The sequence below is a fragment of the Episyrphus balteatus genome, chromosome 3, assembly GCF_945859705.1.
Source record: "Episyrphus balteatus chromosome 3, idEpiBalt1.1, whole genome shotgun sequence".
Taxonomy (NCBI): domain Eukaryota; kingdom Metazoa; phylum Arthropoda; class Insecta; order Diptera; family Syrphidae; genus Episyrphus; species Episyrphus balteatus.
In genome coordinates, this window is record NC_079136.1 from 83,019,159 (window position 1) to 83,035,864 (window position 16,706).

At 29.4% G+C, this 16,706-nt stretch overlaps 2 protein-coding genes across 3 annotated transcripts in view; one reads left to right on the plus strand and one right to left on the minus strand.

Annotated features, from left to right (window-relative positions):
- LOC129917124 (glutamate [NMDA] receptor subunit 1) overlaps window positions 1-5,848 on the minus strand; it is a 31,350-nt gene extending 25,502 nt beyond the window's left edge. Inside the window, exon 1 of one of the 2 annotated variants that reach the window (XM_055997484.1) lies at window positions 5,543-5,848. The gene's annotated coding sequence lies outside the window, so the exon portion shown is untranslated. Of the gene's footprint in view, window positions 1-5,074; window positions 5,452-5,542 lie in introns of those variants that run through there. The other variant, XM_055997485.1, reaches the window with a different exon arrangement.
- Window positions 1-16,706, plus strand: part of LOC129917123 (inositol 1,4,5-trisphosphate receptor) — a 47,405-nt gene that overhangs the window by 8,244 nt on the left and 22,455 nt on the right. Inside the window, exons 2-3 of the mRNA XM_055997482.1 lie at window positions 15,759-16,040; window positions 16,147-16,217. Coding sequence (XP_055853457.1) covers window positions 15,940-16,040; window positions 16,147-16,217 — 172 coding nt within the window. The 5' untranslated portion in view covers window positions 15,759-15,939. The remainder of the gene's footprint in view (window positions 1-15,758; window positions 16,041-16,146; window positions 16,218-16,706) is intronic.

The window sequence follows — 16,706 nt, forward strand, 5'->3', positions numbered from 1 at the left end:
AGCGCCAGCGTATGTAGATAGCTGCAAATAATAAAATATTCAAAATAACTTCCATTGCGGGCATCAATTAAAATTATTTTTGTTCTACAATATTAATTTAGTTTTAAATACACTCCAGCTCAAAATTAATGCATATTATTATAAATCGGTTTAAAATTCATGTGCGAATTTTTGTCTATTTGCTGCTTGGAGTGTTATTTTCATTCCACGAATTTTTCAAATAGTATCCGAATCTTCTTTCACTTCATTTTTCAACTGATCAAGAGAAATCGAGGAAAGCTCAGTCTGTAGTCTTGTAAATTAGATTCTGTCCCAGAAAAATTCACCTCTAAGTTGCTGGACAGACTTCAGCAAATTTCTTATCTGAGATATAAGGGAATAATTGATTTTTAGTTGTTGTTTTTGTCTGAATAAATTGATATTTTTTTGAAAAGAATGTAAAATGTGACTAATAACACTTTCCAATAATACTACTAATTCTTACTTCCGATATACGTACATAGGTACTATAGAGCAAGTTTAGATCTCGGAAAAAAAATTGAACTCAAGATAACATGACATTTCGATGATGGAGAATGCCAAAAAAGTGGGTTCGGCAATTCTGCCTAAACTACTAGAGCGATTTTCTTCAAACTTGGTAAAAAATAGTTTTAGGTGATTCCCTAGAGGACAAATTAAATTTTTTTTACTTAAAGGACCAAAACTAACGGTATCTACCTTATATAACGGAAATAGAAAAATTATTTTTTTTTTTTTTCAAATAATACACATAAGAGCCAACTTTTGAATTAAAAATAATATTTTTTGTACCGTTATTAACGGTACCTGGGACCTGGCATAGAACGTTTTTTAAATTTCGTTTTTATGTGTAAATTTATTATTTTTTTCAAAATGGCACATACCAACTTTTTTTTTTGAAAAATGTTAGAAAATTTGTATACATATGTAGGTACATGGTACATATATAAAAAAATTATTTTATTTAAAAACGACTCTAACGATTTTCAAATTTTTTTCTAAAAATTCCTTTTCATACAAGAATTTAGATGGTATACTTTGCTTTGTGATCAAAATCATTAAAAACGGTGTTTCATTAGGTAATAAGAAAAACAGATTTTATGTATTTATTTACATTATCGGAAAAGTTTTAATAAAACCTTTAAGATAAGTGCTACTTTCACCAAAAGAGCAAGTATGTGCGACCCAGTCGTGCATTTTATTAGATTTTTCAGTGACAGAAAATTAACTAGGGAGTTGTTTAGAATGCAATACAAATTTGTTTATGATTCATTAATATTGAAATAATGACATAATCACCTCTGTTCTGATTTTCGCTCCGAATTGAATTCGTTACCGAAATTGATTTTCACACAGATTTAAAAATGGTATACCAAAATCAAAACGAAATGAAAACGTAAAAAATATAAAGTTATAGCAACTCCAGACTCTTTTATAAAACCACAATTGGAAAGAATTAAAAAACAATGGAAATGTGAAATACTTCTTTTTTAAAAACGAAAGTATTGCTTTCGTAAACAAAAAATAGAACAGGGGTGAATGAAACAGTTTTCAGATGATTACCCCAATCCCTAAAAACGCATTAAAATGACGGGTGTTTGGTAGCTAATAAAAAGTCTGTCATAGGTATTTTTGTAATAAGGGAGAGCAGGGCGTCAGGATACAACTAATTTTAAGTAGTTACCTCCTCACTAAATCAATTTTTAGACTTTTGATGCACATTTTTGGTTGCAACTTGCAAAGGCGCCAAAACAAACTAACAGACCATCGTTTTCGTATGGGACAGATTGTAACGTTAAAAAGAATCGGTTACCTGATGATAATAATAAAAAAAAATTTAATAAATTTTGCGTATAAAGAAAAAAACTATCTGAATTACATTGAAGACAATAATAATGCGCTTGAATTCCAGTTTGGTACCATCTTATAAATTAAAAGCATTTATCAAAGGCATACAAAATTTAAAAAAAAGAAGATTCGAATGTGTTGTCAGTTAGTATGATTCATTCCACATTATTAGGGATCATTTGTGCAAAATAGTGTAGCAGTTCTTGAAGGAAGGTGTTTTTTTTTTTCCTGTTTGTAAGAATCTCTGGTGTTTCCAATTACCAAAATTACCAACCCATTTGGCCCTAATGAATACCGAAGAATTGTGCAAAAACAACTCCAAAAATATTTCAAAAAGAGTCAACTCTTCGTGGAATGCCAGTGGGAATTCCGAGAAGGAATCTCTTATAAACTTTATAATTGCTATCTGGAAGACAAATTAATTAAACTGAAAATCGTTGACGTGTTTGTTGATTTAAGAAGAACGTTTGAAATAGGGCACACAGAAATACTTCCAGTCATATCTGCAAGGAATAATACAATGTAAGACTAACAATAATGTATGCTAATGAAATGCTAATAGTTAAAGTATTTTTTCTTAAAACTTTTTGCAGATGATGGTCTGTTAAATAGAAGACAGGCGAAAATCTTAATAAAATTAATTATGACTTAAATGCAACTAAGCAAATGGTTTTAATGAATAAATTAAGTTTAAATATAGAAAAAACCAAAAGCATGACGAAACAGATGCTGAAGTTCAAATCGAAAAGCATATTATAAAGTAGCTGACAAAACAAAGTATCTAGAAATTATTGTTGATAAAAAGTTGGGATTGAATTTTCATATAGATTTTGTGTAAACAAAAATTAAAAAAAAATTTTTTTTTCTTTCGAGAAAAAAATATGAAATATGAAAGGATTTCCAATTACAGTAATATAATTAAACATATTGTGATACACATTTCTACAAAGTCGGTTTTTGCGAAAAAAAAGTCTAAAGTCTTCCATTTTAAGAATACAATCTGCCCAAGATATGCTACTGTACAATAAAGTGAACCGTTTTTGGACTTTTCTTTAAAATCACTGTGTGCAACTCATGGTTTATGCCTCTGAAGAACGCACGTTTTTTACGGCAATCGACATTTTGCGAGATTTGTTAATATTTTTTCTTTTTGAATTCCATAAATGCAGCTCATAACTTATGCTAAGTGGTCTCTATTAATCAATTGTGTACCCTTATTTTGATGCGTACATGGAAAAAACAAAATCAAGAAGCTTCCGAAAAAATGTACATTAATATAATAATAATTTTAACTATATGCATGTAAGTCCTAAGGTCTTTTAAATGCATACTTCACGGAACTAGTAAGAACTAAGAAGAAATAGAAAGATAGGAAATAATTTTTTTTTGGTACAGTGAATTGAGAATAAGATTATTATTATTTCAAGCTGCGGGATAGATAAAAAAATGCTGCTTAAGGTAAGACTCGTCCCGGTTTTTTTTTTTTTTAATAAAAACCCGGTACAAGATTTAGAAATACAGGACAATCCCGGGAAAACTATGGTCCACTTCGTCCCAGTGTTTCGGTTACTTTTTTTTAAGAGATTTAAAATAACTGCGTAGAGTCATACAGTTCATGACCTTTAATCGTGACCATAAGCTGTAACCCAAAGGTTCAAATCCGGACATACTGATGGTCTATCTTCTACTGTTAAAACCTGCAGAACTGAACCTTAGCCACTTATGTTAACTTTATACTTTTTCGAAAAAACTGAGTTTTGTTTTGATGTTGTGTCCATAACTCTTTCACTTTTTTTTATCGCATAAGGCGTATTCTAAAAAAAAAATGCTAGTAAAAACACTTATGCAAGTAACGTGGAGTAATTTCTAACTTATGTAGGTAATTTGTAACAGAAAGATTTGGAGCTGAGTGACCACATTCAATAAAAATTATAGTATAAACATTCCTGTAAGTCACTTCTGTAAGATTTAGGTATGTCGTAAGTAAAACTCATGAGTCTGTTCGAAACACATTCCCATAACTCGTTTCTACAGAAATTGGTAGAAATAATGGCAAAAAAGTTTTTATTCGGCAAAATGTTTTATTTTCGGGTAATTTTTATTTAAGGCTCTTAAAAGTTGAGTAAAATATTGTAAAAAAGCTTTAAAAAGTATTGAACTGATTAAAATATGTTTCATTTAAACCTGCATTCAGTTTTCATGGTTTTTAATACTGAAAATATAGGCAATAGGCATAATAGAATAAGTCTTTTAACGAAATTTTTTGACATTTTACCAATAATGGTTCTAATAAAAGTACATACGTAATTGGTGGTGACTTCTTTTCTTAAACATTTGATAAGCCAGCTCATTAAAACTAAGGTCATCACTCAATCAATTACAATTAAATCATTTAGAACAAACAGACAAAGACACGATTCGATCACCTATCTATTCAAAAAACCTTTTTTAAAGGGGCAGAAACCGGTAGAGTTCATTCTTGTAAACACCAGACCATTGATAAGATCACCTGTCATTCTATTGAATCAACTCAGCATGCAGCACTAAATAGAAACATGAAACACACACCTTACTATCAAATTCATAAGCCAGCTAGTAGATATCGCTATTTTAACAAACAATGTTCAGATGAAATAACTTAATGCATTCCTTTCAACTTAGTCAAATTTCGTCCACACTATCAAAAAGCTATTCTATTTTTAGTGGCACTATTCTTATTTAGAGTGCATTTATACTTTTCTTTTCTCTTCCATTTCAATATTCAGAATTTTAAAACCAACTTGTTTTGATGGCTTTTTTCAAGAACTACCCTATTTGCTTTATTCAACGACTGTGTTAATCATATTAAAGGCAATTTAATAAGTGCGCAAAAAATCGCTTTAAAATTCGCATCACCTAAAATGTTCGAAAACAAGCATTCTTGTTCTCACTTACGGACAAAAAATAATAAAGAAATCATGTATCGTAGACGAGGGAGCACTTTGATTTGAAGGAGCACTCTCACCAGCAGCTATTGGCATATAGATTCTCTTTGTTTACACAATAAATCACAATCAAATGAAAACAAACAAATCGCACATGTTTTTGACTTTTGGCAGGACAAAAACAGAGAGCCTCTAAAGGTACTTACTCCCCCTCATTCAAAGAGATTCACAAAAATAAACAAAATAAATGAAACAAAAAAAATTATTCATTTGCGCATATTCACTTTTTTCGGCAACTTTTTTCTCTTTTTCTCCAGCAAAGCGTCAAAATAGTATTTTGGCTTTTAACTACCCCGTGTCGACTTGTAAAAAGTAACGCAAAACGCTTTAAGTTGTATTTCTGCTTTATATGAGAGCTTTTCAATTCACTTTCTTTCAAGATTTTAGATTTTCCTGTAAACACTCTTCTTGCTATTGCCACTATAATACTTTTCGAAACAATGACTTTTCTTCTCAAATATGATATCGCATATAGAACACACTTTAGCAAGAAAAAAAAAAAAAGAATACAATACCGAAAAGTTGACGACACAAGATGACCTTATTTATAGATAGATATTGGGGCGTGATACAAAAACGGCAAAAATTTTTCTTCTATTGCCTGAAGAAAAATTTGAAAATTTTTCATAACACTTGTATTTTTTTTTTTTTCAATTTTTTGAATTAAGAAAAAACTTAATCACATAACTAACCTTCATTAAGAATTTTTTTCTATAAGATTTAAAAACTTATTTAAAAGATATAACACTTTTTCTTTTAAAAAATCAACTATAAATTTTAATTTTTTAAACCGACGTTGATAGGAAATCGAAAAAGAAAAAAAGATTTAACAAATTAAAATGCAGCTTAAAGGGTTTAAAGACCTAAAATAGATTAGTAGTATATCCTATTAAGAAAGCATAGGTTTTTTTTTTTTAAAGGATTTATCTAAGAGATAAAGAATCCGTAGTTTATACGGGCAGTCAACTTGTTCGTTTAGAGAAATTCGCACAACTAAAGTGAAAGGATATACTTTGACGAATCCCTCTTGTTTTATAACTTCGAAAGCTTGGATTATTTTGGCAAAAACAAAAAAAGCTTCTATTTAAGTTTAATATACTTGAACTTTATTTCTCCTTCAGCAATACAATACAAATTGCAAATGCAAGAGAAACTGTATATTATTTGATAAGAGTGCGTTCAAACATTGTACTTGTTTTATTTGACCACTGTAAATGACCCTTAAGTTGTCCCTTAACTATACTAAAGATTTGTTTGAGTATTGGCGAAAAAAGTTGAAATTTTACCAAAAAAAAAAACAGTAAAAATCAAGTATTCGTTCATTGCCACTGAGTTTGAAATATAAAGGTTAATTTTTAAAAATGTTGCAATATCTGATTGTAAGTAGTATTACTATGATCTTGATTTTGTACCCTTTTAAGATGAGTGAGTTGATACCTCAAGTCTTCTTTAGTTCATTTGAAAAACTGCATCAATAATGCAATTTTCGGTTGAGCTATAATTTTTAAACTAACATTAATATAATATTGTTCTTGAGAAGCAAGAAACAAGTTTATTTGTATGCTTAATCCAACAAAATTAAAACAAAATTTATGCGACTACTCCAAGTGACTATAAAAGTCCATGTGACTATACAAAGTTTTAAGTACAAAGTTACTACATATTTTCAGTGCAACAGGTAGGTACATATTTTTAAAAAACTCATTTCCAATGACGATAAATAGCTCTTTATTTTTGTTTTAAGCCCTCGTGAAAAATTTATAAAAATAGTTTTTAGTAAAAGTAATTTGAATTTATCGAAAAATTCGAATGTATTAGGAATTTTGCAGTTAAATAAAAAGATCTGTGATCTAAACAAAACCTTGGAATATAAAAAATTCAAAAAAATGAAATTTTTTTTTTGAAAAACCTAATAATTTCGTAAAAAAAAGTGGACAAATATGAGAAAAGATTACATGGCGGTTTATCAAAAAATTTAGCATAAGCTTTTTTGTAGAGCAAAAGTAAAGTAGTACAAGAAAACGATTTAGTATAGCCTTTTTGATGAACCATCGAACAAACACACAATCTTTCCCATGTATGTAGATAATATGGGAAATTGAAATTTGCTGTAACTTATACAGAATTTTTGTTTATCATTTCCAACAATATTTTCTATATAACTATGAGCAGAAATTTTTTTTTATTTGAATAAGTGTAATGTACCTACATCTTATAATCTTTCTTATAAAATTAAGTACATTCTTGGAAATAATTTATCAAGCAACGCAATTATTATTCAGCCATATCATGAGTTCCACGTGAGCAAGATTCCATCCTTATTCTGAAAATTTGTTCACTTTCCGAAAATTCCTCTTATTTTAAATAAAATAAATTAGTCAGCTACACATTGCCCGTATGCATACAAAATAGTAAATACTAGCAATATGAAGTTAATAAGTATAAACTAGGTTTGATATACACAAAATGTGGATAAAAAACGTTCATACTTGACAATGTTTCAAATAAAAGTATTTACTTTTTTTATGCATATGACCCATTATGTTGATTTTCAAGCAATACTTAGATTACAACAAGTCTAGTCACGTAAAATCAAATAAAGGGGATTCTTAGAAAAACGTAGTTAAGGTGGCGGGCTTCTTCCTTCCTGCCATAAAACTAAAAATGTTACGCCCGCTCTTATTAAACAAAAATGGAACTATAAATCAATCCTGTTGGTTTTCTGGCATGAATTCCTTCCATCCATAAAGGACTTTGGAGTCTCTCAAGCAAAAAAATGCAGAAAACGCAATAATTCCTGTTGAAAAAGCTTAATGCTGAGTAGCTGGATGATTATGAGGTCAAAACTACAACTCCATCATGTATTAAAAAAGTTCGCAAATGAATAAAAGCAAAACAAAAAACAGACGAAATATTGAAAAAAAAAAATGTTTGGTCTCTTCTATTCTCAACAATTTTTGACTTTGCTATTTCTGTATTAATAGTATTAAATGGCATAGTGCATTACAAAACAGTTATAATAATTTCTGACATAGTCCGAATCCTAGGTATGCTTGGAAAAATAACGACAAACAACTTTGAAAAATTATATCTCAAAAACGTAGATATCTATTTTAAATTGTTTAATCTTATTTGCCAGCAAAAAATTTAAGAAAAAAATAGTGTTAATGAGTGTCCATTTTGGCTGTAAACCATCTACACGTCGACTCATGCATACAAAATCAAACGAAAATATTGAAACAACAACTGACATATGAGGAGTTCAGAATAATATTGGCCAAGTCCAACAACTGACATATGATGAGTTCAAAATAATATTGGCCAAGTCCATTTGAAATTTGTGCATATTTTGAACTTTGAGAAGCTTTTTCTGGTGAACAAAAGGAACTTTTAAAATAAATATTTCACAGATCAATATAATATAATATATTATGTATGTAGCTCTATACAGGGTGTCCCACAGTCACCGCCCCAAATGAAAACCATGGATTCCTGAGGTTATTTTAAGCCGAAAAACTTAAGAGGTAATTTTCTCGTTTTCGTCCCGTTTTCGAGTTACCACGGTTTTTATGATTTTTGCTCTCTTGTCTTTTAACTGGCCTTATCTTTGCCAAACTACGTTTTATTCGAAATAATTTTTTTACAACCAATCAAGAATTTATTACAGTTTTAGTTTGTCTCAAAACTTTTTTTTCTGCGGACAACCGTTTCTCCACAATTTTGCATCAAACACAATTTTCTTCGTTTTTTGAGTTGTTTTTTACACATTCATATCATTTAATTAAAAAAAAAACACGTTAATGAGTATTAATTTTTTGTGCTTTTTATTAAAGCCCAGTTTATTTTCATAAAAAAAATAAGTTTTATTTCATAAAAATGGCTACTAAAAGTAATTAAGAAATATAAACAAACTGAGTGAATTTAAAAAAAAAATTATTTTTAAATACAAAATTAATTTAAATGAATTAAAAACTTTTCCTGAGCTATTGTGGTCAAGAAGAGAACAAAAAGATAAGGCTCAGAAAAAGTTTTAATCCATTTAAATTAATTTTGTATTTAAAAATTATTTTTTTTTTAATTCACTCAGTTTGTTTATTTTTTTTAATTACTTTCAGTAGTCTTTTCTATGAAATAAAACTTTTTTTTATGAAAATAAACTGGGCTTTAATAAAAAGCACAAAAAATTAATACACATTAACGTGTTTTTTTGACTTAAATGATATGAAAGTGTAAAAAACAACTTAAACAACGAAGAAAATTGTGTTTGATGCAAAATTGTGGAGAAACGGTTGTCCGCAGAAAAAAAAGTTTTGTGACAAACTAAAACCGTAATAAATTCTAGATTGGTTGTAAAAAAAAATTTTTCAAATCAAACGTAGTTTGGCAAAGATAAATCCAGATAAGGGAAAAGAGAAAAAAAATCATAAAGACCGTGATAACTCGAAAACGGGACGAAAACGAGAAAATTACCTCTTAAGTTTTTCGACGTAAAATGACCTCAGGAATCCATGGTTTTCGTTTGGGGCGGTGACTGTGGGACACCCTGTATATCCAGAATTTCTTTTTTTCATTCTATTTGATATAAAACGAATCCCTTAATGTTTAGGACCTTAAAACTAAGGTAACAATTAAAATTAAATTAATATGTTATTCTCTTGAGAAGAATGAAAAGTTATAACTTAAATTTAATTTCGAAACAATGGAACTACATAATATGTTATATGGTATATATTATATAGTACATGTTTTTTAACTTGAATCTCAAAATAATCTGCATCTAAAAAATAAAAAAAAGTTGTTTTTATATATCTCAGCATAAAAAAATACCCTTAAATCATGCAAAACATAATTCCGCTATACTCCAAAATTAAAGTTAAAGCTATTACATTTTACTTTTCATTTTAACCTAAATTTTTTAGCTTACTCAACCATCTTCTCCTCGCCAACTCGTGCATATTCGGTTTTTAAAAAACCATTACAAAAAAGCAAGTATACGCCACAGTGAATGTGGCGTGAATGTGAATTACAACTTTGGGCTAAAAGCTAACATACCTAACCTTATCGAAATTAAATAAACACTTGAACTCAATAATGGAACAAAATGTTCATCTTCTTGTCGTCAGTATTAATAAATAAACCGTGAAACTTAGTAACCAAAAAGTCCTTTTCAGGGATTTTTTGGGTATCGAATACACAATCCTGTAAAGCGACTTTAGCGCCTTTATAAAGGGGAGCAAAGTCTATTCAGTTCTATTGACCCTTTCGGACCCAGCGTTACTCTCATGTAACATTTTTTTAAAAATTCGTAAAAAATATTAAATTAAACAATTTTTTAGGTTACGATGGCTTAATTGAAAGATAATAATGCCTAGTTACTGGATTATTACAAAAAGTTAGTCAAATATCATGCCTTTAATTTTTTTTTTATCGAGAAAGTTACTGAAATTCACATTTTTTTTTTTGAAAAAAATTTTTTTTTTATATATGGTCATAATTTTGAAAAAAAGATATAAAAAATGTTAATGCAGAAAGTGTTTTGTTTTTTTGCTTAGAAGAAGTAGCATACATTATAGTTTCATAAAAAGTTATTTTCTCAGTTCTCCGACTTTTTTTGGTGGTCTTAGGCAGTGCATTTTACTTACATGTAACATGAGAAAAACACATTAGTTTTGCTATTTATTATTTTGGAAAATAATTTTTTGCTATTCATATTTCTTAGTTGTGATGTTTTTGACCCGATAATACCGAAAAAACATTTTTTAATATTGATTTTCATAGCTTGAGTTCGAAAGGGTTAATAGCATCGTCAAGATTTGGGTCTTAATTTTAGATAAAATGAGAGAGCGTTAGTTCTTACAATTAAGAGTGTGAAATAATGTGAATTTGGCTTACTCACTTTAATTGGAAAACTCAGGTTTTTTATTAGTGCTAGTAAGTAAACTACTGTTTTTATGCCTATGCTATAATCGTCATGAAACTTGTATCAACATATTTACAAAATTTCAACTCAATTAGATGAATGGTGCACGAAAGTATTAAAGACAAACATATTTTTTTGTAAACAAGAAGATAAACAGTAGATACTTTAAAATCTGGCATCTCAATACATTATCTATGTTTGTACTTTAAAGCTTACATAATCTAATCGAAATAAAAAAAAAAAAATTCACATTATTGTTTTAATTTTCAAAGCTGGCGCCACTGTGCCCATTGCCGGGTAAAAAAAAGCTCAACTTTTCCTTTGGCAACACTTCCTCCATCACAAGGGGTAGTCAAGTCAATAATAAAGTGTAATACTACTGTACTCTCTCGTGTACTCTCCCAATTTTTCTTGAGATTTGAACTTAATTTTTTTGGAACTTTTCATCCTCAGGCTTGGGTATCGTTATAGTTAACAGAATTTAATTTTTCATTAAGGTGTGTGAGATAGATATTATGCTGACTTATCGTTCGATAGATGCAAATATTATATCGGTTAAAGCTCTTCAGTTCTGTTTTGGCCCACAGTCCAATTGGGTTTGGATGAAATATTTTTTCCTGCATAACAAAAAAAAATCTTTCACTCATAATTTGGTTTCATGTATAAAATTGCTTTTAATTATTATCTCAAAGTGATGCTATTATAATAGCTAAAGTGAATTAAAAATCTCATAGTGTTGACATGTCACACAGGTGGGTGTAGGTAGTTTAAATTACCTGGCTTTAGAATTAAATGTATACTATAGTATTTTTTTCCCGGATAAATGAATTATTTATTACCTCTGGAGAAGCTTTTATTTTTATTATACTCATTTGTTTGAGATCTGGAATCTAATTATTTAACCCCGTGGATTTGAAAAAAAAAAAAAAAAATAATAAATGATAAAAAAATAGGTACTTCCTCTTTATTAGTTTTTTTTTATATTCACAATTTTATCTATTTTTGTGATGATGCGATTTTCGCGTGTGTAATTATTTTAAGTGGATGTTGAAGATTTTCTTTCCTCATTGTTTACATGATAATAAGAAGAATTTATTTTTACTGAAATGAGATTTACAAGGAACAATTTGAGATAGGTAGCTGCTGTGAACAGTGCGGTCCACTTGAAAATGTATCTGTGAATATGGATAATGTTGTTTTTTTCTTCTTTTTTTTTTTTGGAATTGATTAAGAAAAAAAATCTGGTAAGTCAAATACAAAAATGTAGGTACACAGAGTGCCATATTTTTTAACATTTTGTTGTCTATTGTTTGCACTCGAGAATTCACTCATTCTCGTTCAGTTTTCTAAAATGTTATCTCTGTTTTGGGGGAATGAATTAAATAAATATTTGTTGGAAAGTTTGACTTTTAGGTATGAACATAAATAAACTCTTATAATGTAACAGTGCTGCCTTGAAATCGAAAACCGCACATTTGCTCTTCATAGAAAATTTTCAGAACACTTCAAAAAGTTAAAGATACTTCGGAAAGTATAATGAAAAACGACTTTTTCCACTTCCATAACAATTTAAAAAAAATTCAGCTGGATTGTTGGACTTAACTATGTAGTTCTTCTATATGAACTTTTTTTTACACTCAAGAGTCTATTTTATTAAGGTAGCATAGTTTAAGCTAAGACATACGTTTGAAAATACTCCTACCCCAAATTAATATTTTCGACCCTTCGTGTTTTAGTAATTTTGGTTGTGTATTTCCTGTTATATTCGATGTTTGGTGGACGAAAAACGTAGCACTATACCAGAAAAGCACATATTTGCTTTCATCAGTCGATCAAATGTTTTTTCATTTATCAACAGGACAATTAACTAATACGTTGTTTGGAAACAGAATACCTACGTGTTTTTTTTTTTAACAAAAAATTATTTTCAAGGAAACCATATTCCCCTTTAGACAAACGGTAGAGGAATAAGTGATTGGGAATTATTTTTGTTGTTGTTGATTTTGTAAGAGAATGATTGATTCTAAAAAAATATCTGATCCTTTTTGTCAACAAAGATTAAATGAAGTGAACCAATGTAAATAAATTTTTTGGATGTTTTAACAAATTATTTTTTAATATTCTTATGGATATTAATGAATCCAATATCATTAGTTTTGTGTGATTATCTTATCCAAAAAAGTTCTTAACAACACGCTGCGTGAATTTAATTTCGATAATTTTTTTTTTAAAAAGGTCCTGTTGTAGTCCCCGCATGACAAGGACTTCCGCCAATGACCATATCGTCGGCACAACGCCAAAACCGCGAATCTGCATTTTTGGACATTTTCACTTTAATGTGTCATTTTACTTGTTATCGGTCATTCTATTCACTGCGTCGATCCCAATCCTCCATCTGTTTCCTAGAAGCCTAAAATATTAATTTTTGTTGCACAAGCTTCCATAAGATTGCATGTGTTTCCAAAACTTTGAAGCGGTTTTTCTCAAAACTACAATTTTGCAGATTCGTGGTTTTGGCTTTGTGCCCACGATATTTTGGACACCCAGAGTTTTTTTTTAAATTTATTTTGTTTATGCTTTGAAGCCGCGCAAAGTGTGCAACATACTCAGATGTACCCTGTATTGTAAATGCAATGTCCTTTATTCATAGTCTATTCCTTCTATTTGTCGCTTCTAAGAAAATCTGGGGTTTATCTCATTCATAAAGCATTTAGACCCACTTCTAAACTAATAATCTACGAAGCTGCTTCTGTCCTTTGTAATTAATTTGAAACTTTAAAGCCTGCATTATAGTCCAGTGCATTTATAATTTGACCCAGCAGTTTGTGCCACTCCAAAATTTTGTTTGCTCATTCGATAGAAATTTGGGTTTTCGCACTCGTGAAATTCACCTTTTGGCCGCCATTCCCGACTTCTGTTCATCATAGGTAAAAGTTGGTTTTATAAAAAACGTCAACAATTAAATTTCGCGTCTTTTATGTTAAGAACACTTTTTCGATATTCTAAATATTAAAAAAGTTAAAAGCCAAAAAAGTAAAAAAAAAAAATAAAAAAAAATTTTTTGTTTAAGCTTTGAGCACTTTTTATCAAAATTATGAAAAAATCTTTCGAGAAAAGATTGTTTACCTTAAAACTCTCTAAAAGTATTCTATACAACGTTATATTTTGTATCGCTATAAATACAAAAGTTATCTTATGAGTTTTTAATGATAAGTGCGTAACGATTTGGTGATGGAATCAGCAATTAATTCTTGATCAAATTGACAACATTGTTGTCGGGTCATTTTCGTTGTGATTTCTACAAACAGTTTGTTTTGGGTGTTACTATGTATAAACAACAAACCATTCCCTTTAGACAAATAATTTAAATTTTATGAATGATTCTCCGTACAACGTTTTTGTTAAGTAATGTTTGAAACTGTGTGCTGCCGTCATTTTGAAAAAAAAAAAAAAAAAACGCTCACTCAACAACCAGTAAAGTCACAAAGCACATTTTCGTCAGATGATGCCAGAGAAAGTTGGGGACATTTTTAAGAGGTTATAGGGAAAAATGTATCAACAGAGCCTAAATTATTTTCATTTGAATATCTAATAAGCTCAGAATTTTCAAAATGAGCAAATGAGATAGGTCCCTCAAAGAATTAACAAATGTCCACTAAAGATTGAGACTAAATGAAAAAGTACGCTATTTGAAAACAAACACCTAAATTAATAATTCCTCTTGGTCGAACTTTATACTATTCACAAATTGTCGAAAAATACATTTAAAGTGCACTCATTGAACCATTGTCTTCGATTTTTCGTAGTGTCGAGCGAATGGTATGTACAAATGGTTTTTTTGGATTTCAAGAAAGAAAATCAAAATCGGCAGCAAATTGGTACTTTTTCCAGTTCTTTTGCTGTATCTATATTTGGGTGTTCGTTGGCGTTTTCGATAAATTACGTTGTGTTTACCCAAAATCTTGTGAGCACCAGACTTTGAAATGTCGGTTTTCGTGCTAATTTGCGTGTTGACGAAACCAACATTGTTTTTGGCACTTAAAAGCAGACTTTTGGTTGTTTTGAAAAAAAAAAAAACAGAACATTTTTGTTTTGTACAAATTTGGCTAAAAAAATAACATTAAATTGGGATAAAAAACCAAAGAATCCAACCCCATTTTTGAAAGTTTGAAAATGTGTGCGGAATGCTTATGCATCTGTGTTGGAAGAATTCCTGAAATTTGAATAAAATTGCCAAAAAATGTTGAATTAATTAACTTTCACCTCCCATGGTGGCCAGAGTTGTGAAAAGTCGCACGGTACTAAATCAGGGAAATACGATGGTTGTGGAATTTTCAATGATCCTTTTGAAATGTTTAAGTCGTAAACAAGGTTGCATATTGTTTATCGATAGTTTATGAGCGCAGTGACGATCTCTTTGGTTTAAATCATTCTCGTTTCGTTTAAATCATTTTAATTTTTTATTTTCCAATCAAATCCGCTCAAACATTGTCATTTATACACCCTTAGAACTATATGTAACTTCCACTTGCAACCTTAACCGTGGGTTTTTGTTCATTACTTTTTTTAAGCTTATGATCTTACATTATTGTTCTTGGTAAGAGAACTACATTTAAGTCTCTTAATTAATTTTTACCCCTGCAATGTATTTTAAACTATTACTTTTAAAAACAAATCTCATGAATGTGTCTAATCATTCAAACCTTACTGTATAACACAAAAATCCTAGACAAAATTTTGTTTGTATCAATTTCAAGCTGTGAGCTTGTTATGGGGCAGCATTGATTGTTTGAACAATTACCCACTTCACATTAACCGCCACCTCACCGCTAGTAAATTTTCAAATGAACAATTAAATTGTTTATCTCATTCTTGTGTATATATATTTTTTTTGTTCTTTTCATTTAATATTTCTTGCAAAACTAAGACAAATTACAGATGGCTTGTTTTTTTGATCTAATTCTTTCATTTTTTTGTACTCATTACAGGTTTGATAACTTAGTAAAAAATTCCAACAAAATACAAAAAAAAAAAAAACAAATTCATCATCAAAAAGAGTGCTCTTCAGGACCAATAAGTTAAGCACAAAAACATCAATAAAAACAACAAAATAAATTAAATAAAAGAAGAAGACAAACAAAAAAAATCAAAATTTATTTCGATACAAAAATGGGTGACAATATTATTGGTTCGGCAAGTTTTCTGCATTTGGGGGATGTTGTATCTTTGTATGCTGAAGGAAATGTGTCGGGATTCTTAAGTACACTTGGGTAAGATAAAAGATCACACATCACGTTCAAGTCGAAAATGCTTCAATCAAATTCGGGATGTTTGAATTTTATTTGATTTGTTTACTCTTTCAATTTTTCCACACAGATTGGTTGATGACAGAACAGTCGTGTGCCCTGAAGCTGGAGACTTGAATTGCCCGCCGAAGAAATTTAGAGGTATATATAATTTTTGTATTCCTTTAGTTTTATATTATTTCCTTTTGTTTTTTTTTTTTTTAATATAAACAAAAAGTTGTGTATCATTTTATACAAAAAAATTTTTTTTAAATCCAAACAAAAAAGTACAAGTGTCTGTTAAAAATTATTCCTTGTTTCTTGTAATAAAAAAAAAGAATATAGGTCAAAATTTTTATAAGCCTCAATAATTTTTGATTGGTTTATTTCTTACGCCATCAATAAAGCAATATAAAACCACAAGGGGTCGCGAGAGTATAAACAAACACCATATCGTTACTAAATGGGTTGGGGACATGTTAACCTGCTGCTCTACTTCACACGCAGGGATGTTTCGTTATGCTATAAGCTTTGTACTATGATGTTTATGAAAATATTTTCACGTAATTTTTGTTTTGATTTAATGGAAATACTTTTTTTTAGACGTGATACTGGGCTGTAAATGTTCAACAGCACGTGTTTTATTCTTTT